Source organism: Trachypithecus francoisi, unplaced genomic scaffold, assembly GCF_009764315.1.
Source record: "Trachypithecus francoisi isolate TF-2019V2 unplaced genomic scaffold, Tfra_2.0 Lachesis_group11, whole genome shotgun sequence".
Lineage (NCBI taxonomy): Eukaryota > Metazoa > Chordata > Mammalia > Primates > Cercopithecidae > Trachypithecus > Trachypithecus francoisi.
The window spans coordinates 402,571-430,163 of NW_022681456.1; the positions used below are offsets into that span (position 1 = coordinate 402,571).

General features: G+C 52.4%; 1 protein-coding gene across 8 annotated transcripts in view; it reads left to right on the forward strand.

Annotated features, from left to right (window-relative positions):
- Nucleotides 1-762: 762 nt before the first annotated feature.
- Nucleotides 763-27,593, forward strand: part of GOLGA3 (golgin A3) — a 53,470-nt gene continuing 26,639 nt past the window's right edge. For 3 of the 8 annotated variants that reach the window (XR_004439474.1, XM_033219996.1, XM_033219999.1), the window contains exons 1-8: nucleotides 765-1,090; nucleotides 8,157-8,491; nucleotides 12,513-12,785; nucleotides 15,565-15,677; nucleotides 18,006-18,664; nucleotides 19,262-19,373; nucleotides 21,408-21,714; nucleotides 24,838-25,040. Coding sequence is in view for 7 of the 8 variants with exons in the window: in XM_033219996.1 (XP_033075887.1) it covers nucleotides 8,335-8,491; nucleotides 12,513-12,785; nucleotides 15,565-15,677; nucleotides 18,006-18,664; nucleotides 19,262-19,373; nucleotides 21,408-21,714; nucleotides 24,838-25,040 (1,824 nt within the window). In the remaining variant the exon portion in view is untranslated. The other 5 variants (XM_033220002.1, XM_033220000.1, XM_033219997.1 and 2 more) reach the window with 5 other exon arrangements.

A 27,593-nucleotide genomic window follows, 5' to 3' on the forward strand; every position in this document is an offset into this window, starting at 1 on the left:
CAGTCTGTGATCATTTTGAGTTAGAATTTGCATTTGCAGATAGTATCATCTCCCATGTAAAAAATACAAGGATTTTACAACAGACAACCGCAAAACGTCAAATAAACCCTCAAACTAATAGAGTTCAGCGGGGTCTCAGGATAACAAAATCAAGATAGAATTCATCACGTTTGTGTAGACCAACAGTGAACACGTGGAAAACGACGTCAAAAACGCAGTGTCACAGTAGCTTGACGTGAAATACTATACACTTCAAAGGTGCAGAATCTGCTGAAATTACGAAATGCTGGTGGAAGAAATCAAAAGACCTAAATAAATGGAGAAGCCACCATGGACGCAGATGAAAGACCGAGTCAGCGATGCCCGTGCTCCCCAAATGATCTGCAGCAGTTCCCATCAAAATCCCAGAAAGGTTCGTAGACAGAAGCGTATTCCAAAATCCACAGAGATGAGCGCAACATCACAGAGGACCCCGAGGCGGCCTCCAGGCCACCTCCTTCCTCACAGCTGGAAGAGCGGCCTGGCGGACGAGGGAAGGTGGAAAGCCGTTCCCCAGCGCCCCGCGCCCCGCGCCCCGCGCCGTCCAGCTTTGCCTTTTAAAGGGGAAGCAAATAGGGTCGAAAGCAGCGTCGCCTTTGAACTGGCACCGGAAGCACGAAGGGCGCCGGCTGGGTGGAGGTGCGGGGTTGGGGCGGGCGGGGAAGTCACGCCCCCGCCGAGGACGGCCGCGCCCCCGCCACGCCACTTCCGCCGGAAGCTCAGTTCAGCTTCCTGAAGGAGTTGGTCCTGCAAGTCCGGAAGTTGCGTTTCTACTAGGGAAAGGTCCGCAAACTCTTAAGGTCACTTTCTGAAGCCGGCCTCCGGACATTCGGAGGTGAGATCGATCCAGACCCTGCGGCCAGAGTGTCCCTGGCTCTGGGGTGCCCGCTGGCAGAAGAGGAGGACAGTCTCTGTTCCGGAACGAAGGCAGCGCGTGCAGGCTGTTTCCGGGGACCCGAGGCCGCTGCACCGCTCGTCCCGCCCCTCGCACGGCCACGTCTCCGCCGGAGCATCCGGGCCGGGCGGCCTCCTTGGCTGCCGCAGCCGCAGGGTGAGAGGCGTGGGGGCCGCGGCGCCTCGGGGCTCTGGTTCCCGCCGTGCTTGGACCGGGGAGGCCCGAGGGGCGGCGGCGGAGGCCGGGCGTGGGGCGGCGGGGCCTGAGCCCGTCCCTGCAGCGTTGCGGGACGGCCCCGTTCCAGTCGCCCCCTCCTCGCTGCAGTGGCCTCGGGCCTGGGCGCCCCCCTTCAGCTGCAGCGGAGCGGACTCTGTAAATGCCGGTGCCCGCGGGCCCTCCTGAATGCTTGTCTGCGCCTGACGAGCGCGGCATGTCCTGAAGCTGTCCATTGCCACCACTCGGGCAGTGCTTGTGCCTTTAGTCTGGCCCTTTGCAGCTGACAAGCGTGACTTGGTGTCGGGTGGTTCGTGGGAAGCCGGGGTTTCAGGAGTCCGAGTACTTCCTTGTTTGCCTTTGTCGCTGGCGGACTTGTTTCCATTCCAGGTGCCCAGAGCGAGTGGGGCCGGGCGTTGTCACGGGTATGAACCCGACGAATGTCAGTCATCTGGCGGGTCCTGGTCATTGTGGGCCTGGGTCTCTGCCCCCGCCGAGCTCACCTAGCACAGGGACACCCAGGGTCGCCACCGAGAGGGTACCGGGCAGTGGTTGGTGTGTGGGAGCCTGGGGGCCGGGCGACTTCTGTGCTAAGGCCTCTATGACGAGAAGCAAGCCAGGCAAAATTGTGAGAGAAACACGTCTCAGGCAGAAAGTTTGAAGATTCTGAGGGCGGAGAAAGGTTGGCGTTTTAAGGCGGAGAATGTGGCTGGAGTGTGATGGCACAGGGGAAAGCGATGGAGGTAAGGATTTGGTGTAGGCAGGTGCTGGATTGGTAAGAGGTTGGAGTTTATAATCACTGGGACAGTGTAAGCCATTTACAGGTGACTCATGGATTTTTTTTGTTAAGAGACTGGGTGTGTTGCTGTATTGCCTAGGCTGGTGTGGAACTCCTGGCCTCAAGCGATTTCCCACCCCAACCTCCCTAAGTGCTGGGGTTACAGGTGTGAGCAGCCACACCCGTCGTGGGTTATTTTGAATTGTCTTTTAAATGACATGAACATAGCCCTTTATAATCCTTTAATAGCTTTCCGGGCAGTGTAGAAGGAAATAAATCATCTGACTTTACTCAGATTGAAGAGGAGCTTCCCCCCATCCCCCCCATTGCCTTAAGAAATAGTAACATGGCCGGGGGCAGTGGCTCACCCCTGTAATCCCAGCACTTTGGGAGGCCGAGACAGGCGGATCACGAGGTCAGGAGATCGAGACCATCCTGGCTAACACGGTGAAACTCCGTCTCTACTAAAAATACAATAAATTACCCGGCCATGGTGGCGGGTGCCTGTAGTCCCAGCTACTCAGGAGGCTGAGGCAGGAGAATGGGGTGAACCCAGACGGCGGAGCTTGCAGTGAGCCAAGATCGCGCCACTGCTCTCCAGCCTAGGTGACAGAGCAAGACTCAGTCTCAAAAAAAAAAAAAAAAATAGCATACTTTCTCAAGTGAGAATGCCTTAGGCTGGCTTTTACTTAGCGATTTTGACAAGCAACAACTAAAGGGAAAATCATAATTACTGCCATTTTATTGAGGACATGGGACAGACTCTGTGCCTTGTTGTATTTAATCCTGGCAAAATTTTGCATTCATTTTCTCGTTGTTTTTACGGGAGGAGACAGGCTGAAAGTGGTTAAATCTCTAGCCCAGGATCTCACAGCTAAGTGGTGGAGGGTTGGGAGCTGAGGCCGGAGTCCCGACTTCCAAGCCTGCCCTTTATGTCTCTGCAGTGACATGAGGCTTGCTTTTGGTTTTCACTTTGTGTATACATCTCTGTTTACTTTTGGTGTGGCCTCCACCAGGTACTGTCTTCCTGGGGAAATCGTGTTTGGTCTTTGGCTGTGCTCTGTTGTTTCTCATGCCCAATAGGACAGCTGAAATGAGGTGGAGTAGATGGAGCCGGGAATGTCTGTATACAGAATTCAGGTGTGGGGGAAGTAGAAAGTCCTGTAGGTGCCTGAGGTGGTGGTTTTGCAGTGTGAAGTCCTTTGATGTTACCCAGCTGTGAACCTAGGGTTGTGTGGACCTTTCCAAGTTCTAAGTGACAGCTTTGTTCTATCTCTTCCCTCTAGAGGTGTAGGAGTGCAAGTGATCATAAGTGAGACTGATTAGACTGGCCTCTTTATTTAAAAAATAAAACAAAACGGAGTCATATTCCTAATAGCAGGTTTCTGTGATGCACTGGCAACTGGCTGCTCCTCCTCCTTGCTGCCCAGAGATTGGCTTTTGTCAGTCATCTGAGGTAATGAGGCCCTGATGACTGAGTCATTCCAAATTTTAACTAAAAATCAAGCAAGACTGAGGATCGACCGAGACTGCCGGCTTATTGCCCTACAGGGAGAAGTATCGCTGTCAGCAAACTCCAGGCTGTTAGTGAATTCTCTCTCTGGTCCGGCTTCAGGAGGAGCTGCCTACAAACAGGGGTCGTCTTTGTGACTTACAGTCACCCTCTCGGGGTCTCCGTTCTGGAGAGGTGGGCTGCTTGGACGCCAGCAGGGGAATTAAGTGAGCAGAATCTGTGATTGCACTGGACTCAGAGAGCTTGGTGCAGTTGGCTGTCACCATGTTGGCGTGCCCTCTCGGTGGAACCTGAGCATCTTTGGCTATGTTCCTCCTCCTTGGTCAGTGTAAGGCCCTGGTGTCGTCACTGTGGGCCTCGGCAGCAGTTCTCTTCTGCATGTTCTGCCTGTAATGACTGAGTCGGGTCCTGCTGGTCGTCCCATCCTTTCTGTTCAGGTGGTGGTGCCTGGGCTGTGGTCGTGATGCTGCTCTTCCAGTTTCTAACTCCCTGGACTCCCTCATTGGAACTGAAGCTTTCAGATGTTTCAGCTGGAATCGTTTAGAGTTTTCTGTATTTTAAAAGGGAGTATTGATGCTCAAGGATTCAAATACTTGATCACTTTGTTTTGGAACCATTAGCTTTGTGGCCGAGGAACGTACTCAGCAGAACTACATATTTAATTCGGCAAATTAAATCCGCATTGGCACTTTACGAGTTGGGAGTATTCAAGGTAGTAGGAAGCAGATGGGGAGTGAGTCTTTGCCTTCAAGGCTCTCGCCGTATAATGGGCACACACACAGTGGCAGACGTGACGTGCTGTGGTGGAGGCCACATGAGGTACGGTGATGGCAGAGGGGATGGACAAGACGCTTTACCTGAGGGGCCAAGAGGACTTCACGCGTAGCCACACACGGTCGTTTCCATATCATCACCCCACCCCTGCAAGGCAGAAGCAAAGACTTCACAAAGCAAAACACAAGTTTTCTTTCTTTTTTTTTTTTTTTGAGACGGGTCTCGCTCTGTCGCCCAGGCTGGAGTGCAATGGCCGGATCTCAGCTCACTGCAAGCTCTGCCTCCCGGGTTCACGCCATTCTCCTGCCTCAGCCTCCCAAGTAGCTGGGACTACAGGCACCCGCCACATCGCCCGGCTAGTTTTTTGTATTTTTTTTAGTAGAGACGGGGTTTCACCATGTTAGCCAGGATGGTCTCGATCTCCTGACCTCGTGATCCGCCCGTCTCGGCCTCCCAAAGTGCTGGGATTACAGGCTTGAGCCACCGCGCCCGGCCCACAAGTTTTCTTTCGCTAGGAAATTCTGAGGAGGACCAGATGTACAGGTACCAATATTCACTGGCGCAGCAGAGTCCACATTCCACCCGTGGATCCCTCCGTGCCGGTTTGTAATTCGTCTGTGGTCGAAGGGGAACCTGTGGTGAGCGGCTGTCATTTTGCTAATGCTCCTCCCCTTGTTTTGGGGGTGTCTTCTCCACTCCCGGGGGGGCGTGGCCGACTGACCCCCAGCTCTCCTGGGGCGCGTCTGGGATTGTAGCCGAGGGGCAGGCTTGGTGGAGATCGTCGCAGTGTTTTTCCTGGAAAGTGATTTTCAGAGAGTTCTGTGCTGTGTGTAAGGACAGGTGTGTGGCTCAGATCCCTGCCCAGGCTCTAGGGCCCCTTTATCACCCACCCACTTGGAAAATCCAGGGATGAAAGATGTTACTAGGTGGTCGTAGACACAAAATTGAGATTGAGAATTCGTTGCACACAGAATTAGCTCTTGAACAGCCTCAGTAACTTCCTTCACTTCTGTGATTCAGACATTGCTTTAATCTTTAAATATTTATAGGTGCCAGGCACCCTGAGTCAAGACTCCTAGGATCCTTTGTTTATAGGAGTTTCTTGATTAGCTGTGCTGGATTTATAGTTACTAATGGTGTGACACATTTCTATTCACAGTGCTTTCTGGTTACAAACCCTTACTGCTAGTTTCACGCTAATAGCATACGTAACCTTTTAATGCTCTGAACAACACTCTTAAGAACTCATAACTGTCTCTGGCCTGTAGGATGCAAGACGGCAGGGAGAAATGGCGGATTATTATAGTTATGAGCAGATACAGGTCTGCACGTCCTTCCGTGAGTTACTGACTGCGTCAGTGGACTGAGTTACACCCACCACCAGTGGGTTTCCTCTTTCATGGGTGACCAGTCTAGATGGCAGATAGAGTGAGAGTAAAAACTCCTAGAAAGACAGGCACATCCTGCTGTGGGGCCAGCGGCGCACGTGCTCCCAAGGACCAGCCACGTAGGCTGCTTTTTTCCTGAGATGGAGTTTTGCACTTGTCTCCCATGCTGGAGTGCAATGGCACAATTTTGACTCACTGCAACCTTTGTCTCCCAGGTTCAAGCAGTTTTCCTGCCTTAGCCTCCTGAGTAGTTGGGATTACAGGCACGTGCCGCCACGCCTGGCTACTTTTTGTATTTTTAGTAAAGATGAGGTTTCACCATGTTAGGCTGGTCTTGAAATTCTGACCTCCAGTGACCCACCCACCTTGGCCTCACAAAGTTATGGGATTATGGGCGTGAGTCACTGCGCCCGGCCCTTTTTTTTTTTTGAGATGGAGTTTCCACTCTTGTTGCCCAGGCCGGAGTGCAATGGTGTGGTCTTGGTTCACTGCAACCTCTGCCTCCCAGGTTCAAGTGATTCTTCTGCCTCAGGCTCCCAAGTAGCTGGGATTATGGGCACCTGTCACCACACCTGGCTAGTTATTTGTATTTTTAGTAGAGATGGGGTTTCACCGTGTTGGCCAGGCTGGTCTCAAACTCCTGACCTCAGGTGATCTGCCCGCCTTGGCCTCCCAAAGTGCTGGGATGACAGGCGTGAGCCACCACGCGCAGCCCCACGTGGGCTTCTTGTCTATACCTTCTGTGTGGGATTCGGAAGCTAGAGGCGAAGGTTGTGTAATATTTATCATGAAAAATGTTAAACACAGAACATAATGTAGGTTAATATGAAACTGATTTTAAAGAAATAAATGCCAGCATTTCTGCAGAATGAACGGAAGCTCGTGCTAGTGTCTTACCTGTTGATAAGAAAACGAGTTAATAATATCACCAGCACATTTCAAGGTGGATAATCACTTGTCAAATGTTGGGCAAAGTTTTGCTCACCTGAATGTAGCCCAGCAGGGCTGAGAGTGAGCGAGCGAGCTCTAACCCAGCTACAGGTAAAGACGGGAACGGGCCCTGCTGTGAGATGCCCTCTCTGTGCCCCCACTCCAAGGAAGCTACCTTTCTGGTGTCCTTGTACCCCCTGTATACAGTTACCACATCCATGGCACCTGCTTTTTAAAGTTTTGTTTCTCCAGATCTGAACTGTCCAACCTGAAGGGGTGGGACTGCCAGCAGGAGCCTTGGCCTTGGGGAGTCACTCCGCTGGCCGAGAGGGGAGCGTGCCCTAGCATACCTAGGCCTGCGAGTCTGATATTTTAATTTTTAAATTTTTTTTGAGATGGGGTCTCCCTCTGTCGCCCAGGCTGGAGTGCAGTGGTGCGATCTCGGCTCACTGCAACCTCCGCCTCCCAGGTTCAAGTGACTCTCCTGCCTCAGCCTCCCAACTAGCTGGGATTACAGGAACGTAGCCCGCCACCACACCTAACTATTTTTTGTATTTTTAGCAGAGACAGGGCTTCACCATGTTGGCCAGACTGCTCTGCATTCCTGACCTCAGGTGATCACCCACTTCGGCCTCCCAAAGTGCTGGGATAGTAGGCGTAAGCCACTGCGTCTGGCCTAATTTTTTTTTTTGAAATGGAGTCTCACTCTGTTGCCCAGGCTGGAGTGCAGTGGCATGATCTCAGCTCACTGCAAACTCCGCCTCCCAGGTTCAAGCAACTTTCCTGCCTCAGCCTCCTGAGTAGCTGGGATTACAGGTGTGCACCACCATGCCCAGCTAGTTTTTGTATTTTTGGTAGAGATGGGGTTTCACCATGTTGGCCAGGCTGGTCTTGAGCTCCTGATCTCATGTGATCTGCCTGCCTCGGCCTCCCAAAGTGCTGGGATTACATGAGTGAGCCACCGCACCTGGCCCGAATTAATTAATTTTTTTTTTTTTTTTTTTTTGAGACTGAGTCTCACTATCACCCAGGCTGGAGTGCAGTGGCCGGATCTCAGCTCACCGCAAGCTCCACCTCCCAGGTTCACGCCATTCTCCTGCCTCACCTCTGGAGTAGCTGGGACTACAGGCGCCCACCACGTCGCCCGGCTAGTTTTTTGTATTGTTTAGTAGAGACGGGGTTTCACCGTGTTAGCCAGGATGGTCTCGATCTCCTGACCTGGTGATCCACCCGTCTCGGCCCCCCAAAGTGCTGGGATTACAGGCTGGAGCCACCGCGCCCGGCCCAAAGTAATTAATTTTAAATTTAAAACTCAGTTCCTCAGTTGCCCTGTGTGACAGCTACTCCACAATACAAAGCCGCAGTGTCCCGGCAGAATGTTCTTTAGTTGGCACTGACACAGACATTAAGCTCCTTCAGGAAAGGACCCAGTGTGGCTGGGTCAACATTTTAGCCGCAAAACCTAGGACATTGTAGGTGCTCCAGGATTATTTGCTGAATGAAAAAGTCTGTATTTGTTTCTTGTACGTGGGCAAATTGGGAACCATATGTTAATTTTGTAATCGATACTTGAAATCTGACGAGTAAAAGTTTCATAATACATTTTTTCTCTTTCTCTCCTGTCAGGTATCATGATATTAGCTGGTTTGACCTCAAGCCATTTGAGTCATTAGATCTCCTGAAAATGGGAGACGCAGTGGGGCCCCTCCCAGCAGCTCTTGGCTGTTGCTGATGGCAGAAACCAAGCTTGTCCAAGGTTCACTTGTAGCCCCACGGCGTCAGTGCAGCTGGTGTTGTCCTGACCATGGACGGCGCGTCGGCCGAGCAGGATGGCCTCCAGGAGGACAGATCCCATGGTGGCCCCTTGGCTCTCCCCGAGGGCCCCCTGAAGCCCCCGGGCCCAGTGGTGCCACCTGACCAGGACCCACTGGTGCCACCTGACCAGCAGGACAAAGCCCAGCGTAAGTCGTCAGGTTCCTCTGTGTGCTGGTCACAAGAGGACGTGGTGTTGAGGGAGGACGTGGTGTTGAGACCACCGCGAGCTTTTCACTTCATTCAGTAGTCACTGAATGATGCCACCTTTAGATCCAGCACATTCCTGGTAAACAGAACGCCATTTGACACCTGTGGGGCAGCAGCAGTGTTTCCCTGAAGGGATCTATGGGTCTTTGTCGTGTTCCCTGCCCAGAATTCTACCTTTTTTTTTTTTTTGAGGCAGAGTCTTGCTCTGTCGCCCAGGCTGGAGTGCAGTGACCGGATCTTGGCTCACTGCAAGCTCCGCCTCCCGGGTTTACGCCATTCTCCTGCCTCAGCTTCCCAAGTAGCTGGGACTACAGGCGTCCGCCACCTCGCCCGGCTAGTTTTTTGCATTTTTTAGTAGAGACGGGGTTTCACCGTGTTCGCCAGGATGGTCTCGATCTCCTGACCTCGTGATCCGCCCGTCTCGGCCTCCCAAAGTGCTGGGATTACAGGCTTGAGCCACCGCGCCCGGCCCTTTTTTTTTTTTTAGATGGAGTTTCGCTCTTGTTGCCGAGGCTAGAGTGCAGTGGCGAGATCTCGGCTAACTGCAACCTCCACCTCCTGGGTTCAAGCGATTCTTCTGCCTCAGCCTCCCGAGTAGCTGGGATTACAGGCGTGCGCCACCACCCCTGGCTGTTTTTTGTATTTTTAGTAGAGATAAGTAAGTTTTTCCATGTTGGTCAGGCTGGTCGTGAACTCTCAACCTCAGGTGATCCATCCACCTCAGCCTCCCAGAGTGCTGGGATTACAGGCGTGAGCCACCGCACCCAGCCCCTTTTTTGTGTGTGTGTGACACAGTGTCCTGTTGCCAAGGCTGGAGTGCAGTGGCATAATCTCAGCTCACTGCAACCTCCACCTCCCGGGTTCAAGCAATTCTCCTGCTTCAGCCTCCTGAAGTAGCTGGGACTATAGGCGCCCACCACCACGCCCAGCTGCTTTTTGTATTTTTAGTAGAGATGGGGTTTCACCATGTTGGTCAGGCTGGTCTCGAACTCCTGGTCTTAAGTGATCCACCCACTTGAGCCTCCCAAAGTGCTGGGATTACAGGAGTGAGCCACTGTGCCTGGCCAAATTCTGCCTGTTTGGTCAGTGGCCAAATGTTTAATAGCTAGAATTCAGAACTCTTTCAGTAGAGATCTAAGGATTACTGAGCACAATTTTATGTTAGCCCCCCGGGCTATGCACGTGTCAGAGGGAAAGGGTGAGTTAGTTATTCACTCAGTTCTCCTGCCTCTTTCTGGCCAGGAGGTTCAGTGCTTTAAAACGGCAGACTGTAGATGTGCTAATTTACTATCAGAAATCACAGTCTAATTCCTGTAAAATGATACTCAGGCACTTAGGATAGCTTCGCTGGTCCTTGCTACAAAAGCATCAGGTGAGGCAGATAACAGCTTGGAGGCCCAAGGTCAGGGGTTCTAAGACCCACAGCCATGGAACCGGCTCTTAGATCTACCACTCGGGAGCATTGTGCCCTCGAGCAAGATGCTTGATTAATCGCAGCCTCTACCTCTTTATTTTTCTGTTTTAAAATTTTTATTACTGTTTTTAGAGTCAGGGTGTTGCTGCATTGAGCAGGCTGAAGTGCAGTGGTATAATCATAGCTCACTGCAGCCATGAGCTCCTGGGCGTAAGCGATCTTCCTGCCTTGGTCTCCTGGGTGTAAGCGATCCTCCTGCCTTGGTGTCTGGGGTAGCTGTAACTACAGACGCGTGTCAGCACGCCTGGCTGATTTTTCTTTTTTTTTGAGACAGAGTTTTGTTCTTGTCCCCCAGGCTTAGTGCAATGGTGCGATCTCGGCTCATCGCAACCTCTGCCTCCCGGGTTCAAGCGATTCTTCTGTCTCAGCCTCCCGAGTAGCTGGGATTACAGGCATGTGCCAGCATGCCGGGCTAATTTTGTATTTTTAATAGAGATGGAGTTTCCATGTTGATCAGGCTGGTCTCGAACTCCCGATCTCTGGTGATCCAGAGTGCTGGGATTGCAGGTGTGAGCCCCCGTGCCCAGTTGCCTGGCTCATTTTAAAAACTTTTTATAGAGACAGTCTTGCCGTTGACCAGGCTGGTCTTGAATTCCTGGCCTTAAATTATCCTCCCACCTCCACCTCCCAAAGTGCTGGGATTACAGGCGAGAGCCACTGCATGTGGCCAACCTCTTTTTTTGTTGTTTTTTGGTTTTTTGAGACAGAGTCTTGCTCTGTTGCCAAGGCTGGAGTGCAGTGTCACAGTCTTGGCTCACTGCAACCTCCACCTCCCGAGTTCAAGTGTTTCTCCTGCTTTAGCCTCCCAAGTAGCTGGGATTACAGACACATGCCACCGTGCCTGGCTAATTTTTGTCTTTTTAGTCGAGATGGGGTTTCACCATGTTGGCCAGGCTGGTCTTGAACTCCTGACCTCAAGTGATCCACCTGCATCGGCCTCCAAAGTGTTGGGATTACAGGCGGGAGCCACCGTGCCTGGCCTCACCCATTAACTTTTATCTGAAATGCAAGGTTTCCCTCTCCTAGCAGTGGAGCTCCCCGGTCCTTTGCATGAAAGGTATCTCAGTGCGTTGGCGGGGTCCCCTTGCTCTGGCTTCCTGTCTGTGGCACCCCTGCTTTTACTCTGGTTTTTCTTTCAGGAGGCATGACAGTAAGTAGCTGTGTTAGTTTGGACTCACATTTGTAAGTGAAAGAAACCCATTTTTAATTTGAGCAAAAAGCGAGTTTACTGTACTACATGCACATGGGATCCGAGGAGTGCTGACCGCTGTGAGAGGTGGGGTGTTGCCAGGCCTCGAGAGCCACTGGAACCACGGCCAGAACCCCCTGAGGACCCTCCCTTCCCCTCACATGTCTTGGTTCTTTGACTGAACTGACCCACCTGCCAGTCAGCAGTTAGGGGGCAGGGAAAAGACTGAAAATCACTTCATTGAAAGAAGTCTTTCTTTATTCCATTTGATGAGGAACTATGTTTTAGTTTGTTTTGTGGGTCATTTATATGTAATCATGTTAGTGGGTGAACTGAGGTAACAGGTGGCTATAGAATTATCACTGGTTCAACCCAGGTCATTACCCAGCAGGCAGTCTTCGAGCAGAAGCGCAGTTCTGGGTTCTGTCTCTGCTTCGCGGATGCTGTTCTGATGACATAATCCACCTCTTTGCTGTAGGGTCCTCGCCTTGGAGGATAAGCTTAGGCTTTGAAATGACTCCAGAATCAGCCTTTGTAAATGTGAGGCTGTGACTCTGATTAACACTGCTGTTCCCAGTGCCTGCTAGAAAGATTGTCAGCTGTGTTTTAAGCGTTTGTGATTTTTGCTTGTTTTAAACAGTTGACTTTCATAAGATTTCTTATTGGTTTTACTTAAATGGAAAGGAAACATTGGCTGGGTGCAGTGAGTGGCTCACGCCTGTAATCCCAGCACTCCGGGAGGCCGAGGCGGGTGAGCGGGTCACTTGAGGCCAGGAGTTTGAGACCAGCCTAGCCAACATGGTGAAACCCCGTCTCTACTAAAAAGACCAAAAAATTAGCCAGATGTGGTGGTGGGAGCCTGTAATCCCAGCTCCTCGGGAGGCTGAGGCAGGAGAATTGCTTGAATCTGGTGGGTGGAGCTTGCAGTGAGCTGAGATTGTGCCACTGCACTCCAGCCTGGGCACTAGAGCGAGACTCCATCTCAAAAAAAAAAATAAAAAGAGGAAATGTTACTGTCGTTACTACATAAATTCTATAGCCAGAGTGGAGGCATGGAGGGCGAGTTCACTTTGCAGGGAGGACATGACACCAGCGGGGCTCTGGGCCTTATCCTGGCCACCCTGCCTGTGGGACGGGGCCCATGGGCTGCTCTTCTCAGAGTGAACGCCTTGGTGGGGTGAGAAGGTACCATGCTCATGAGTCTGGATCCTCTTCTTTCCTACTCCAGCTGCGTGTCTCAAAAGCGACATCACTTGTTGTTAAATCCACGGTGGTCCAGCGTACTCTGTCTTTCCAGGTGCTGAGGTAAACAGAGCTTCCACGGAAGGAGAAAGCCCGGATGGACCTGGCCAGGGAGGCCTCTGTCAGAACGGGCCAATGCCACCCTTGCCAGACCCTCCGTCATCTCTCGACCCCACCGCAAGCCCAGTGGGCCCTGATGCCTCTCCAGGTGTGGCTGGTTTCCATGACAACCTAAGGAAGGCTCAGGGAACTAGTGCTGAGGGCAGTGTTAGAAAAGAAGCTTTGCAGTCTCTCAGACTCAGTCTTCCTATGCAAGAAACGCAACTGTGTAAGCATCCGTTCCCGCCGCTTTTCCCACCCTCCACGTTCGTGTCACTCAGCCCCTTGGGAGCAGGTGCCCTGCGCACTTGCTCTCTGAGCCGTTGTGTGCCTGTGCCTGCCGTGTGCCATCCAAGTCCCATGCAGGGCTGTGCGTTTAGCAAAGAGAGCTTCACATTAGAGAGTGAAGATGCAGTTGGAGTCCAGGCTCTGCTACGGTCTGACTGGCGGCGGTGCTGACGCTCTTGTGTTAAAGGCTGGCCTGCATGTCCTGTGTCACCCAGGTGCTTGGTAAGCAGACCGTGGGCATCCAGTCTGTTTTGTTTTTTTAATCAGAGTCAGGATCTTGCTCTGTCGCCCAGGCTGGAGTCCAGTGGCACAGTCAGAGCTCACTGCAGCCTCTGCCTCCCAGGCTCAAGGTATCTTCCTGCCTCTGCCGTCAAGTAGCTGGGACAACAGTTGCACGCCACCACACCTGGGTAATTTTAATTATTTTTTTTATTTTTTTTATAGAAACAGGGTCTCACCATGTTGCCCAGGCTGGTCTTGAACTCCTGGGCTCAAGTGATCGTCATACCTTGGCCTCCCAAAATGCTAGGATTATAGGCGTGAGCTACTGTGCCTGGCCTGCAGTATATTTTTAAAAATTTCTTAAAACTAAATAAAAACAACAAAAACCCCCAAATTACTGAAATCAAACTGCATTTCACATGTGTTTATTTGAAACAATTCTGAAAACTCATTGCCAGCGTTTAAGTTGAGAAGTAGCATGTAAAAAATCTAGATTCCTGATTTTTTTCAACTTAGTTTATTTACTTTTGGGGTCCTGAAGTTACAGATGTGTGAGCTCTGGCCCAGGTGCCTCTGTGACAGCAGTACTGGGTCTGTGTGCACGCCTTTGCGGGATGCCCCTGGTCATCTATTCCTGCTGGCGCCTGGCTCTGAGCCTGTCTCCTGCATCAGTGTTTGGTTGAAACCCTGCTCATTTTGCCGACTTGTATAAATATCTGTCTGATGGCCATAGGCCTGCGTTGGCCACTTATAGTCTAGCCATCTGGACCACTTTGCCTCGTGAAAAGGACTAGAGATCTTTTCAGTGATAAAATGTATAAACTAATAATGGTACATTTACAGTGAAATTCTTGGTGACTGCTCCGATTTTAGGGATTATTTAGGACAGTAGCTGCTTATGTCCTCAGCATCCACATGTAAGGAGGGTGCCGTGTGTAAAGCGTTGCTGCGTGATGATGCTTCCCTCCTCTGGTCGGCACCCAGGCCATCGGGCCGCGTCTGCTGTTGGCTTAGGAAGGACGAGGGCCACACGCTCCGCCCTGGGAAGTGGAGTCCTGGGTTTGTAACTGACACGTTGGCACGCACCATGCAACCCTTTCCTCACCAAAATGAAAGGTCTGGGTTTTAGATACTTTAAATTCTGGTTTTGACTAAAACGTTATATTCCCCTCCTGTCCCGGAGCATGACCTCGGATTGGAGTCTCGTCTGTCTGGAGACTGAGGTAACCTGCTTCCAGCCCTGGAGGGCGGAGCCTGTGCAGCATTTACTCTGCAGTGAGACCTGGCGCCAGGCTTCAGCCGTTTGAGTACCAAGAGCCTTTTCGTAACGTGGCTTGTGACTGCAGGGGCTGAGATGAGCTGTGCGTCAAAGCGGACCCCAAATGTAACTGCGCAAGGAAATGCACGCGGGGTCTCGTGACCCCATGGCGGCTGAGCTCCTGTGGCTGGGTACTGCCTGTAACTCCACAGTGCCCAGCGGGGTCAGGAGAAGCTGCTGTGAAGCCAGGGGAAGTTGCAGCTGGTGAGAGCTGAGCCTGCCTCAGAGTGCTCAGCACGGCTCCAGCTTTGAACCCAGTTCTTTTTGTTGTTAAAAGGTACTTGCTGCCAGGCGCGGCAGCTCACGCCTGTAATCCCAGCACTTTGAGAGGCTGAGGCTGGCGGATCACCTGTGGTCAGGAGTTCGAGACCAGCCTGGCCAACATGGAGAATCCCCATCTCTACTAAAATACAAAATTAGTCAGGCGTGGTGTTGCATGCCTGTAATCCCGTCTACTCGGGAGGCTAAGGCAGGAGAGTTGCTTGAACCCAGGAGGCAGAGGTTGCAGTAAACCAAGATTGCACCACTGCACTCCAGCCTGGGCAACAAGAGCAAAACTCTGTCTCAAAAAAAAAAAAGGCCGGGTGCAGTGGCTCACGCCTGTAATCCCAGCACTCTGGGAGGCTGAGGTGGGCGGATCATGAGGTCAGGGGACCAAGACCATCTTGGCTAACACGGTGAAACCCCATCTCTACTAAAAATACAAAAAATTAGCTGGGTGTGGTGGTGGGCGCCTGTAATCCCAGCTACTTGGGAGGCTGAGGCAGGCGAATTGCTTGAACCCGGGAGGCAGAGCTTGCAGTGAGCCAAGATCGCACCACTGCATTCCAGCCTGGGAGACAGAGGGAGACTCCGTCTCAAAAAAAAAAAAAAAAAAAGTCACTTGCTGTGGTTTCCTGTTTTACCAGGGGATGCCCCCAGGCAGGGTGTACTCGTCATGGGATCACAGACCCAGTGCCTGGCCAGTGTGTCTCCTGTGAGGTAGTTCCCGCCTGTGGTCAGTGTCGGGGGCTCACAGTTCTCTCTTGATCTAGAAATTGTTCTTCCAAACAAGATGGCTCTGCATTGTTCGGGTGTAAAATATATGGGTAATTAAGTACAAAATGACCAAGCTCTTATACCTGATTGTTCTGCATCCTGGTATTTGATGAGTTTTCAAATGGCCATTTTCCCACTGCAGGCTCTACAGATGCTTCCCTGCCGCTGGAGAAGGAGGAGCAGGTCCGACTTCAGGCTCGGAAGTGGCTGGAAGAGCAGCTCAAACAGTACAGGGTGAAGCGCCAGCAAGAGAGGGTGAGTCCCCTCTCCCGAACAAGCTCATGGAAAGCTTCCTGCCTTAGAGACAGCTGTTGGTCCCACATAACCCTGGGACCTGCCATTGGCTTCTCTGAGCTGCCATGGGCTCAGGGGCCTCTGCAGCGGTTGACTCTGCTCCTGTCGTGTGGGTCCCACCTCTGGGGGACTCCACAGGAGCCTGGCTTGTTCCCCCCGCCTGGTCCTGCTTCTTTTGCAATAAGCACATTTTATTTCTAAATCTGCCAATTGAAAAGCAAAGAAAGAAAACACAGGTGACCTCAGAGACACTGTGGGTTCAGTTCCGGACTACCACAAAAATGTAAACATTGCAATAGAGCAAGTCCTACATGGTTTTGGTTTCCTAGAGCATAAAGAAGTTATGTGTATACACTACTGTAGTTTACTAAGTGTGCAGTAGCACTGTGTCTAAATAAAACGGATGTACCCACATTAATTTGAAAATGCTTTATTACTAAAAAATGCTAACGATTATCTGAGCCTTCAGCAAGTTGTAATCTCTGTGCTGTTGGAGGATCTTGCGTCAAGTTTGATGGCTCCTGACTGATCAGGGTGGTGGTTGCTGAATGTTGGGCTGTGGTAATTTCTTCAAACCGCACTAAAGTTTGCCATGGTGATTCACTCTCTTACAAAAGATGTCTCTGTAACATGCAGTGCTGTTTGATAGGATTTTACCGATTCAAGTTGTTTTTTTTTTTTTTGAGATGGAGTCTTGCTCTGTCGCCCAGGCTGGAGTGCAGTGGCGCCATCTCGGCTCACTGCAAGCTCCGCCTCCCGGGTTCACGCCATTCTCCTGCCTCAGCCTCCCGAGTAGCTGGGACTACAGGCGCCCACCACCACGCCTGGCTAATTTTTTTTGTATTTTTAGTAGAGACGGGGTTTCACTGTGTTAGCCAGGATGGTCTCGATCTCCTGACCTCATGATCCACCCCCCCCTTAGCTTCCCAAAGTACTGGGATTACAGGCATGAGCCACCGCGCCCGGCCCTCCCATTCAAGTTTTATCGTGAGATTGCAGCAATTCAATCACATCTTCAGGCTCCACTTCTAATTCTAGTTCTCTTGCTGTTTCCACCACATCTGCAGTCAGGTTCTCCACAGAAGTGTGGAACCCCTCAAAGTCGTCTATGAGGGTAGAAATCAGCTTCTTCCACACTCCTGTTAATGTTGGTATTTTGATCCCTCCACCCATGAATCATGAATGTTCTTAATGGCATCTAGAATGGTGAATCCTTTCCAGAAGGTTTTCAGTTTACTTTGCCCAGTTCCATGAGAGGAGTCACTATGACTGTGGCAGTTGTACCCTTACAAAGGTATTTCTTAAGTAATAAGACTTGAAAGTCAAAACTAGTCCTTGATCCATGGGCCGCACAATGGATGTTGAGTTCGCAGGCATGAAAGCAACATTCACCTCCTTGTACATCTCCCATCAGAGTTTAGGTGACCAGGTGCATTGTCAATGAGCAGTTAAAAAAAAAAAGAAAAAATATGTATATGTATTTCGAGACAGAATCTCGCTTTGTCACCCAAGCAGGAGTGTAGTGGTGTGATCTTGGTCCTCTACAACCTCTGCCTCCCGGGTTCAAATGATTCTCCTGCCTCAGCCTCCTGAGTAGCTGGGATTAAAAACATGTGCCACCCTACCCAGCTAATTTTTTTTTTTTTTTTTTTGGAGAGACAGAGTCTCACTCTTGCCTAGGCTGGAGCTATCTTGGTTTGCTGCAACCTCCACCTTCTGGGTTCCAGTGATTCTCCTGTCTCAGCCTCCTGAGTAGCCAAGATTACAGGTGCCCGCCACCATGCCTGGCTCATTTTTTTGTATATTTAGTAGAGACGGGGGGTTTCACCATGTTGGCCAGCCTGGTCTTGAACTCCTGACCTCAAATGATTTGCCCGCCTCAGCCTCCCAGAGTGCTGGGATTACAGGTGTGAGCCACCGCGCCCAGCCTAGAAGAAAGCTTCTATGTTTATTCAAAAAAATAAACTAGAGAGTAGCCGGGAAAGTTTTGTGGAGGAGTCTGATGAGGAGGTTCTTGCTGTTTTGTTTTAAAAGTGTTGAAGTCATTCACTGAAGAGTATGCTTTAGACCAGGGGTGGTCATGCTGGTCACTCGAGTGGGGCCTTGCAGCAGTGAGACCACCGAGGATTGGAGGCCTGGCTGCACCCTGTGTGGTGAGGGCCTGGGGAGGTGGTGCTCTCTGATTGTTAGTGGAGGGAGTGTAATCGGTGCCACCGTTCTGAATGGCAATTTTAAGAATGCTGCTTGTGGATTTTAAATGTAATTTTTGTACTTTTGTTTTCTTCTCAGTCCAGTCAACCTGCAACCAAAACGAGACTTTTTAGCACGCTTGATCCTGAGCTCATGTTAAACCCAGAAAACTTACCAAGGGCCAGCACCGTGGCTATGACAAAAGAATATTCCTTCCTGCGCACCAGTGTCCCTCGGGGCCCTAAGGTGGGCAGTCTGGGGCTTCCGGCACACCCTAAGGAGAAAAAAAGTTCCAAATCAAGCAAAATCCGGTCTCTGGCTGATTACAGAACCGAAGATTCAAATGCTGGGAATTCCGGGAGAAACCTTCCGGTTCCCGATTCTACCAAGGGTTCCCTGAAGCAGAACAGAAGCAGCGCAGCGTCCGTTGTGTCTGAGATCAGCCTGTCCCCCGACACTGAAGACCGTCTGGAGAACGCCTCCCTGGCTGGAGACAGCGTGTCTGAGGTGGATGGAAATGACAGCGACAGCTCATCGTACAGCAGCGCCTCCACTCGAGGGACCTATGGCGTTCTGTCGAAGACGGTGGGCACGCAGGACACCCCCTATATGGTCAACGGCCAGGAGATTCCTGCGGATACGCTGGGCCAGTTCCCCTCGATTAAGGACGTCCTCCAGGCTGCAGCAGCTGAGCACCAAGACCAGGGGAAGGAGGTCAACGGGGAGGTGCGGAGTCGGAGAGACAGCATCTGCAGCAGGTGAGGGGACAGCAGCGGTGGGAGGGGCCACAGAGGGGGCGGGGTGGGCAGGGGTGGGTGGGGCAGGTGGAGGTGGGTGGGGTGATAGCAGAGGTGGGTGGGGCAGGCAAAGGGAGGGGCCAGGCAGAGGTGGGTGGGACGATAGAGGTGGGCGGGGCAGGCAGAGGGCCTGACCTTAGACTAGTTGCTTCCCCGGCCCAGGACTCTGCACTGGAACAGGCGATACACAGCTTTTCTTCCTGATTCTGACCTTAGCCTTGACATGAACATTTCATTCATAAACAAGTCTGCTGCTTTTTAAGCAGTAGAATTGTATCTAATCAGCAATCGTCTGTGTTATTAAAATATCCACTCTTCTGTTTACATAGACTTGTCACTAAGCTGCACGATGCATGTCTCACATTTCTGTAACAGTTCCCGCTGTGTGAGGCAGGCATGTTCATCTGTGCATTCATGCAAGCCTTAGCTCTCTACTTAATTTGAAAAGATTGAGAGAGAGCAGCAGGGGTGCGTGGAATTTGGAGAACATGGAAGAGTATGAAGGAAAATCAGGATGACTGTGGCTCTCACAGGCCTGACCCGTGCTTTTGTCCCCAGCGTGTCCTTGGAGAGCTCTGCAGCAGAAACGCAGGAGGAGATGCTGCAGGTGCTCAAAGAGAAAATGCGACTCGAAGGCCAGCTGGAAGCCTTGTCACTGGAGGCGAGTCAGGTAACGGACACTCTCGACGTCTTAGCGTGCGGCGAAGTCGGAAAGCACATGTGGCTCCTCTGCTGGGTAGGAGGTTTCGCAGATGTGGTTGGGAATCAGCCGCCGCAGCGTGTCTGGCAGCCGAGTGTTCTGCATCTTTACGTTTTTTGTTTATTGTCAGCCTTAGAAAGAGGTGTGAGTTTTCTGCCTCATCGTGCATGGGTCCATTTCTCCCTGCATCTCACCAGAATATTTCCTGGATGTTAGGTGTCTTCACAGGCCTTAAGAGTTAAATTCTCGGCCGGGCGCGGTGGCTCAAGCCTGTAATCCCAGCACTTTGGGAGGCCGAGACGGGCGGATCACGAGGTCAGGAGATCGAGACCATCCTGGCGAACACGGTGAAACCCCGTCTCTACTAAAAAAATACAAAAAACTAGCCGGGCGAGGTGGCGGGCGCCTGTAGTCCCAGCCACTCGGGAGGCTGAGGCAGGAGAATGGCGTAAACCCGGGAGGCGGAGCTTGCAGTGAGCTGAGATCCGGCCACTGCACTCCAGCCTGGGCGACAGAGCGAGACTCCGTCTCAAAAAAAAAAAAAAAAAAAGTTAAATTCTCTTGGTGGGTTGCACCTTTTTCTGGCATGGTGAACCTTTTTTCTTTGTAGTGCTTTCTGCTTTTTCTGATACTTGTTTTGCTATATCAGAAAAAGCCGCACACGCTGGCTTTGTTTAGCATGTGCCAGAAACATCATTTTCCATCCCCTTTTCAGCTCTCCTTTGTCATTTTGTTGTATGCACTTTACCCATAGCAAAGAGCTAGGTATTTACCTTCTGTCGACAGTTGAGTAAATCTGTTCAGTGGGGGTCAGCTGTCTGCTTCTGGCGTGGAAGCGTGAGAATGCACCCAGGCCCTGAGGTGACGGGGCTGAGGGGCCTCCTGCAGTGAATGGGGCTGCAGAGCAGGGCCGTAGCTGCTCACCACGCCGGAAGCTTGCCTTGCTAAATGCACATCTCATGCTGAAGATGGTTTTCTTGTACAACATGGTCCTTGGACAGAAACCACCTAAAGCTGTGTCTACGGAAAAGGTGATTTCGGCTGTTTTGAGGCTAATTCTGGTTGTACAGTCGTCACTTCTCCAGTGTTACAGCGTGAGCCTCCCGTCGTCGGACGCATTTCTCTTCCCCTGCGTAGCCACTCTCTCGAACGGTGGCTTGCTCTCCCTGCACTTTATCTTCTTATCCTCCTGGGGTCACTGATTGGTGCTTCGGTTGCATCCACACCACGATTGTGAGGGTTGTTTCAGGTGTGGTGGTTGCTGGCCCCTTGCTCTAGGGTGTCCTTGAGTTTGTGTTTTCTCAGTTGCTTTGGGTGTTTGTTGTCTTGGCGATGTGTGAACTGGATCCCTCCCCGTAGGCCTTAGCGTGGGGGCAGGTGGGGGCCGGTGGGGGCAGGTGGTGGGGTGATTTCCTCTGGCGATTCTCTGCTGTTCCTGGGGCCACACAGCATTGCTGTGGTCACTCAGGACTGTGCTGTGTCCCGTGGCCCTGGCTGGAGCCCCTAGAGCCACACTTAGGAAGCAGCCACCTTTCCTTGCCTGTGTTTTTTGCCCATTTCCCCCCAGATCCGAATCCACTGTTAATCTCTCAGGGGTCCCTCTACACGTCTGGCATTCTGTGTGTGCGTGCCATATCCATGCCATATCTGGCATATCCATGTGCACGTTTGGTGTTTTGAACACGTTTCCCGTGTCCTCGCAGGAGAAGGGTGCTTCCCCAGCCCTGCCCGAGCGCTGCCCTGCGCAGGTGCAGTTGGGCCCAAAACTAGTGCAGCTCCGTGTGCGTCCTGGGCCTGTTTGGAAAGTCACCTTTTGGGCGGCTGTGCTGGGAGAGTGCCTGGGGGTGTGGGGGCAGGGTCCCCTGTCAGGCTCTGGGAGAGCGCCTGGGGGTCTCAGGGTCCCCCGTCAGGCCCTGACTGACTCGCCAATTGTGTTCCTGTTAATACACTGGACGGAAGTGACTCGTTTTCTGAAAGTCATTGTGGTTGTTGGGATCTTTTCAGGCACTTAAAGAGAAGGCTGAGCTACAGGCCCAGCTGGCCGCCCTCAGCACGAAGCTGCAGGCACAGGTGGAGTGCAGCCACAGCAGCCAGCAGCGGCAGGATTCGCTCAGCTCAGAGGTGGACACTTTGAAGCAGTCGTGCTGGGACCTGGAGCGAGCCATGACCGACCTGCAGAACATGCTGGAGGCAAAAAATGCCAGCCTGGCATCTTCCAACAACGACTTGCAGGTGGCCGAGGAGCAGTACCAGAGGCTCGTGGCCAAAGTGGAGGACATGCAGAAGAGCATGCTCAGCAAGGACAACACAGGTGAGGCCAGGCCCGGGCCACGCCCTCCTCCTTCCCTGACTGGTCCCTGCTGCGCCCTCCTCCTTCCTTGACTGGTCCCTGGCCACGCCCTCCTTCCTCGACCACACCCTCCTCCTTCCTCTACTGGTGCTCGCCACACCCTTCCTCCTTCCCTAGCCGTGCCCTCCTTGGCCACGCCCTCCTTCCCTGACTGGTCCCTGGCCTCGTCCTCCTCCTTCCTCGGCCACACCTTCCTCCTGCCTCTACTGGTCCCCGCCACACCCTCCTCCTTCCCTAGCCATGCCCTCCTTGGCCACGCCCTCCTTCCCTGGCCATGCCGTCTTCCTTTACTGACTGGTTCCCACTGGCAGCCTCCTTCCCCGACTGGTCCCTGTCGCGCCCTGCTCCTTCCTCGACTGGTCCCCGCTACACCCTCCTCCTTCCCTGGCCACGCCCTCCTCCCCTGGCCACGCCCCCTCCTTCCCTGGCCACGCCCTCCTTCCCTGACTGGTCCCTGCCGCGGCCGCCTCCTTCCTCTACTGGTCCCTGGCCATGTCCTTCTCCTTCCCCGCCCACGCCCTCCTCCTTTCTCAACTGGCCCCCGGCACACCCTCCTCCTCCCCTCGCCGCGCGGGGCTGGTGCCGACAGCTCTGTTGGCATGTGACTATGCTTGTGGGGGTTGCATTGGCTTATAATTTACACATAAGGAGGCCACTTTTCTAAAGGAAATACAATTTTTAGTTGAACTTGTGGAATTGTGTACATTTTTGCATGCACATCCAGGGGAATGAATTAGGTCTTGGAGATTGACCTCGGACCCTGGACTATCTGCGGTGATTATTTCCACGCATCCTGCCTCAAAAGTCCAGTGGTATTTGGGGGGTGTAGAGCTGCCCACTTATTCCACAGAATTGCAGATTCCATTTAAAATATTCAAGAACAGTTCCTTGACTGTCCATCTGGCAAAGTTTTCTCCCTGGATGCAGCGTGTCGGTCCAGCTGCCTCCCTGTAGGGCTCACCCAGCGAGTACAAGTAGGACGGTGGACCACGGGAACTGCCGCGGGCTTCCATGTGGCTTGGCAGCACGCCTTCTGCCCCCTCAGTCCCCGTCTGGGCCAGTCCCAGAGCCCACACTCCAGTGCCCAGCAGGCACGGAGAAGACTCTGGTTTGACCTGCTCAGAGCAAGCGTGAACAGGAGCGAGAAGGAGAGGGCGAAGCAGGGTCAGAAGGTTGAAGACCAAAGCCTGAGGGAGTGTGGAGTGACTTGGATCCAGAGTCCTCCCAGGGAGACTGCTTGGTGGCCTCATCTCTCAGGGCTTGGGATCGCCTGAGTGAGGGGGCCCTGGTGCAGCCACCGGGAGGGCTGACTCCACGTCAGCCACTTCGCCTGTGAGGCTGTGAGACTGGGTCTTGGATCTGATGACACAGAGGAAGGTGACAAGCTGGCGTCACAGAGGCTGCGTTCCAATACTAGGAAAGAGAAAGCCAGCTGAGAGGCAGTAGTACTTCTGTAATCGCTTTAATATTTTAGTCGAGCATTTCGTGATACCCAATCCCTTCAGAAAAACTATGAAACCCAAAAAGTTCTCAACACTAAAGTAGTTGGGGCCCTGTGGGTTGCCACACTTCACTTGACCGGTAATCGGGGGGCGGCAGAACCAACCTGAACGGTGGTGAGGCTGCCCAGTCCTGACCGGGGGGCGACACGAATACCCTTGCTGTGTTGATGGCTGGTAGACATCGTTGGGTCGAAGACGAGAGCCTCGGCGTCCACGACAGTTTTCACAGATTTCATAAGTGTGAATTTGCCGACTTGATTAAATTTGCTTGAACCGCAAGCTCAGTATTCATGGACACGTGTGGAGCAGCAGAGTATGTGAGTCATCCGAGGCGCCCGCTGAGGAGGAGAGGATGCTCTGCCTGCCTTTGTGCTCATCCTGGGCCGGAGGAGTTCTTTCCAGGGCCATGTTTGTCTTTCTGTGCTTTTGGGGATAATTTTGCAGTTCAAGATGGCCCCAAACGCTGTCTAGTGTTTTTGTTGTTGTTGTTGTTGTTTTGTTTTGCTTTTGAGACGGAGTTTCACTCTTGTTGCCCAGGCTGGAGTGCAGTGGTGCGATCTCGGCTCACCGCAACCTCCACCTCCCAGGTTTAAGCTGTTCTCCTGCCTTAGCCTCCCTAGTAGCTGATATTACAGGCATGTACCACCACGCCCAGCTAATTTTGTATTTTTAGTAGAGACAGGGTTTCTCCATGTTGGGCGGGCTGGTCTCGAACTCCCAACTTCAGGTGATCCGCCTGCCTCGGCCTCCGAAAGTGCTGGGATTACAGGCGTGAGCCACCGTGCCAGGACAACACTGTCTAGTGTTTTTAAACACAGAGAGGATGTGAGGTGTTCTATGGAGAAGATGTACTTCATTTTTTTCTTTTGATTTATTTTTTTCAATTCATCCTGTTTCTATTTTTTTAAATTTTATTTTTGTTTTTAAAAATTCATTTGTCTTTGAGATGGGTTGCTCTGTTGCCCAGGCTGGAGTGCAGTGGGGCAATTGTGGCTCACTGCAGCCTCGAACTCCTGGGCTCATAGGATCTGCCCACCTCAGCCTCCCAAGTAGCTGGGACCACAGGTGCATGTCACCGCACCTGGCTAATTTTTTTTTTGAGGAGGGGGATCTTGCTGTGTTGCCCAGGCTGGTCTGGATCTCCTGGGCATGCACCCCCATGCCCCCTGCACCCCCATGCCCCCGATCCCCTGTGCCCGGCCATCATTATTTCCTAGAGAAGCTTTGCTCAGGCTTGTTGGCCGAGTTGTTGGCTGTGAGCTAAGTGTGAATGAATCGACGCTATGTATTGAATCGGTGTCTTAAATGGAAACACAGAACAGAGGTCATGTATTGATGAACTGGTGAAGATGCTTGAGCAGAGGCCTGCAGGAACCTCATCCTGCATTTCTCCCAGGAGCAGCCTCTGTCAGCGTCCACTAGTGCTGTGTTCACGGCGACTTCATGGAGTCAGCTACAGGGAATAACCGGAACTGACTCTTTCTTGGTCTCCACTGAGAGTCCCGCCTTGTGTCCCGCAGGGGAGCTGCGGACTCCCCTGTTGGCTGTTATTGGCCTGAGCGCTGTGCTTGCCCCATTTCAGTGCACGACCTGCGGCAGCAGATGACAGCTTTGCAGAGCCAGCTTCAGCAGGTGCAGCTGGAGCGGGCGACGCTGACCAGCAAGCTGAAGGCGTCACAGGCAGAGATCTCGTCCCTGCAGAGTGTCCGGCAGTGGTACCAACAGCAGCTCGCCCTGGCCCAGGAGGCCCGCGTCAGGCTGCAGGGTGAGATGGCTCACATCCAGGTACGGCCCCCGTCTACCTTCCAGGGCAGGTCACGCTTCTTGTCTTCGTGTAGAACGGTGCTTTTTCCAAAGATTTTTCTGTTTTTAGAGTTCACAGACATGTTTTCGGTTTTTTTTTTTTTTTGAGGCGGAGTCTCGCCCTGTCGCCCAGGCTGGAGTGCAGTGGCCGGATCTCAGCTCACTGCAAGCTCCGCCTCCTGGGTTCACGCCATTCTCCTGCCTCAGCCTCCCGAGTAGCTGGGACTACAGGCGCCCGCCACCTTGACCGGCTAGTTTTTTGTATTTTTTTTAGTAGAGACGGGGTTTCACCGTGTTAGTCAGGATGGTGTCGATTTCCTGACCTCGTGATCCGCCCGTCTCGGCCTCCCAAAGTGCTGGGATTACAGGCTTGAGCCACCGCGCCCAGCCAATGTTTTCATTTTTAACCTGCTATCTAGCATACCCTGTGTCCCATGTAGGATGTGTCCCGTGGGCCCCCCCACGACCTTCTGACATGGGAGACCCACAGCAGCCTCTGCCAGCATTTTCTTTTTTTTTTGAGACGGAGTCTGGCTCTGCCGCCCAGGCTGGAGTGCAGTGGCCAGCTCTCAGCTCACTGCAAGCTCCGCCTCCCGGGTTCACGCCATTCTCCTGTCTCAGCCTCCGAGTAGCTGGGACTACAGGCGCCCGCCACCTTGACCGGCTAGTTTTTTGTATTTTTTTTAGTAGAGACGGGGTTTCACCGTGTTAGTCAGGATGGTGTCGATTTCCTGACCTCGTGATCCGCCCGTCTCGGCCTCCCAAAGTGCTGGGATTACAGGCTTGAGCCACCGCGCCCAGCCAATGTTTTCATTTTTAACCTGCTATCTAGCATACCCTGTGTCCCATGTAGGATGTGTCCCGTGGGCCCCCCCACGACCTTCTGACATGGGAGACCCACAGCAGCCTCTGCCAGCATTTTCTTTTTTTTTTGAGACGGAGTCTGGCTCTGCCGCCCAGGCTGGAGTGCAGTGGCCAGCTCTCAGCTCACTGCAAGCTCCGCCTCCCGGGTTCACGCCATTCTCCTGTCTCAGCCTCCCGAGTAGCTGGGACTACAGGCGCCCGCCTCGTCGCCCGGCTAGTTTTTTGTATTTTTTAGTAGAGACGGGGTTTCACCGTATTAGCCAGGATGGTCTCGATCTCCTGACCTCGTGATCCGCCCATCTCGGCCTCCCAAAGTGCTGGGATTACAGGCTTGAGCCACCGCGCCCGGCCTCTGCCAGCATTTTCAATTCCAAAGCCTGTCTTGCTGGGCACGGTGGTGCATGCCTGTAAATTCTCATCTGCCTGGGTCTCGACCCTCCCACCCCGGCCTCCCCATTCTGCTGTGATGTCTCACAGGTGTGTGGCGCCAGGGGGGTCTCTTCCTGGTTGGAGCTTTTCCCTTCTCTGCTGTGTGAGCCCTGAGTGTCACACACGGACCACATCTTTCCCGCGTGCCTCGCATTTCCTGCTACTGTCGGAAACACTTCCTCTCCCCCACTCGGTAGTGGGCACAGCCCATGTCCAGCATTTCCTGCTGCTGTCGGAAACACTTCCTCTCCCGTCCACTTGGTAGTGGGCACAGCCCATGTCCAGTTTGGTCCCGCGTACGTGGGAGCGTGTGTCTGTCCAGGCCTGCCCCTTGGCCCACACGCTGGAGACACCCGGACCGACAGACAAATGGTTCAAGTGCACCTCGATCTGAGTCTCAGCGCCTAGACTAATTAGGATGATGTCAGAGATGCTGAAGAGCACCTTTGGTCAGCCTTAGTCTTTTTGTTTTTGTTTTTGTTTTTGAGACTGTCTCACTCCATCACCCAGGCTGGAGCAGTGGTGCGATCTCAGCTCACTGCAGCCTCAACCTCTCAGACTCAAGTGATCCTCCTACCTCAGGCTCCTAACTAACTGGGATCACAGGCATGCACCACCATGCCCAGCTAAGTTTTTTGTTTTTATAGAGACAGGGTTTTGCCATGTTGCCCAGGCTGGCCTTGAACTCCTGGGCTCAAGTGATGCCCGCCTCAGCCTCCCCAAGTGCTGGGATTACAGACACAAGCCACCGCAGCTGGCCTGTTATTTTTTAATTAGCTGTGGAATTTTTTTTCCGGATAAAATATTATAATGTGAAATACTAATTCCACCAAATGTTCCTTTTGTATCTAGATTTACAAATATATACAATGGAGGTTTTCTTCAATTTTTGTTACTTTTTTTTTTTCTTCTGAAATGGAGTCTTGCTCTGTCTCCCAGGTTGGAGTGCAGTGGTGTGATCTCGGCTCACTGCAACCTCTGTCTCCTAGGTTCAAGTGATTTTCCTGCCTTAGCCTCCTGAGTAGCTGGGATTACAGGTGCCTGCCACCATGCCCAGCTAATTTTTGTATTTTTAGTAGAGACGGAGTTTCACCATATTGGCCAAGCTGGTCTCGAACTCCTGACCTTGTGATCCGCCCACCTCAGCCTCCCAAAGTGCTGGGATTACATCACACTCAACCTATTACGTATTTTTTAAGCCAAAGAACCATATGGAAAAGCATTTGTTCTACTTACAACATA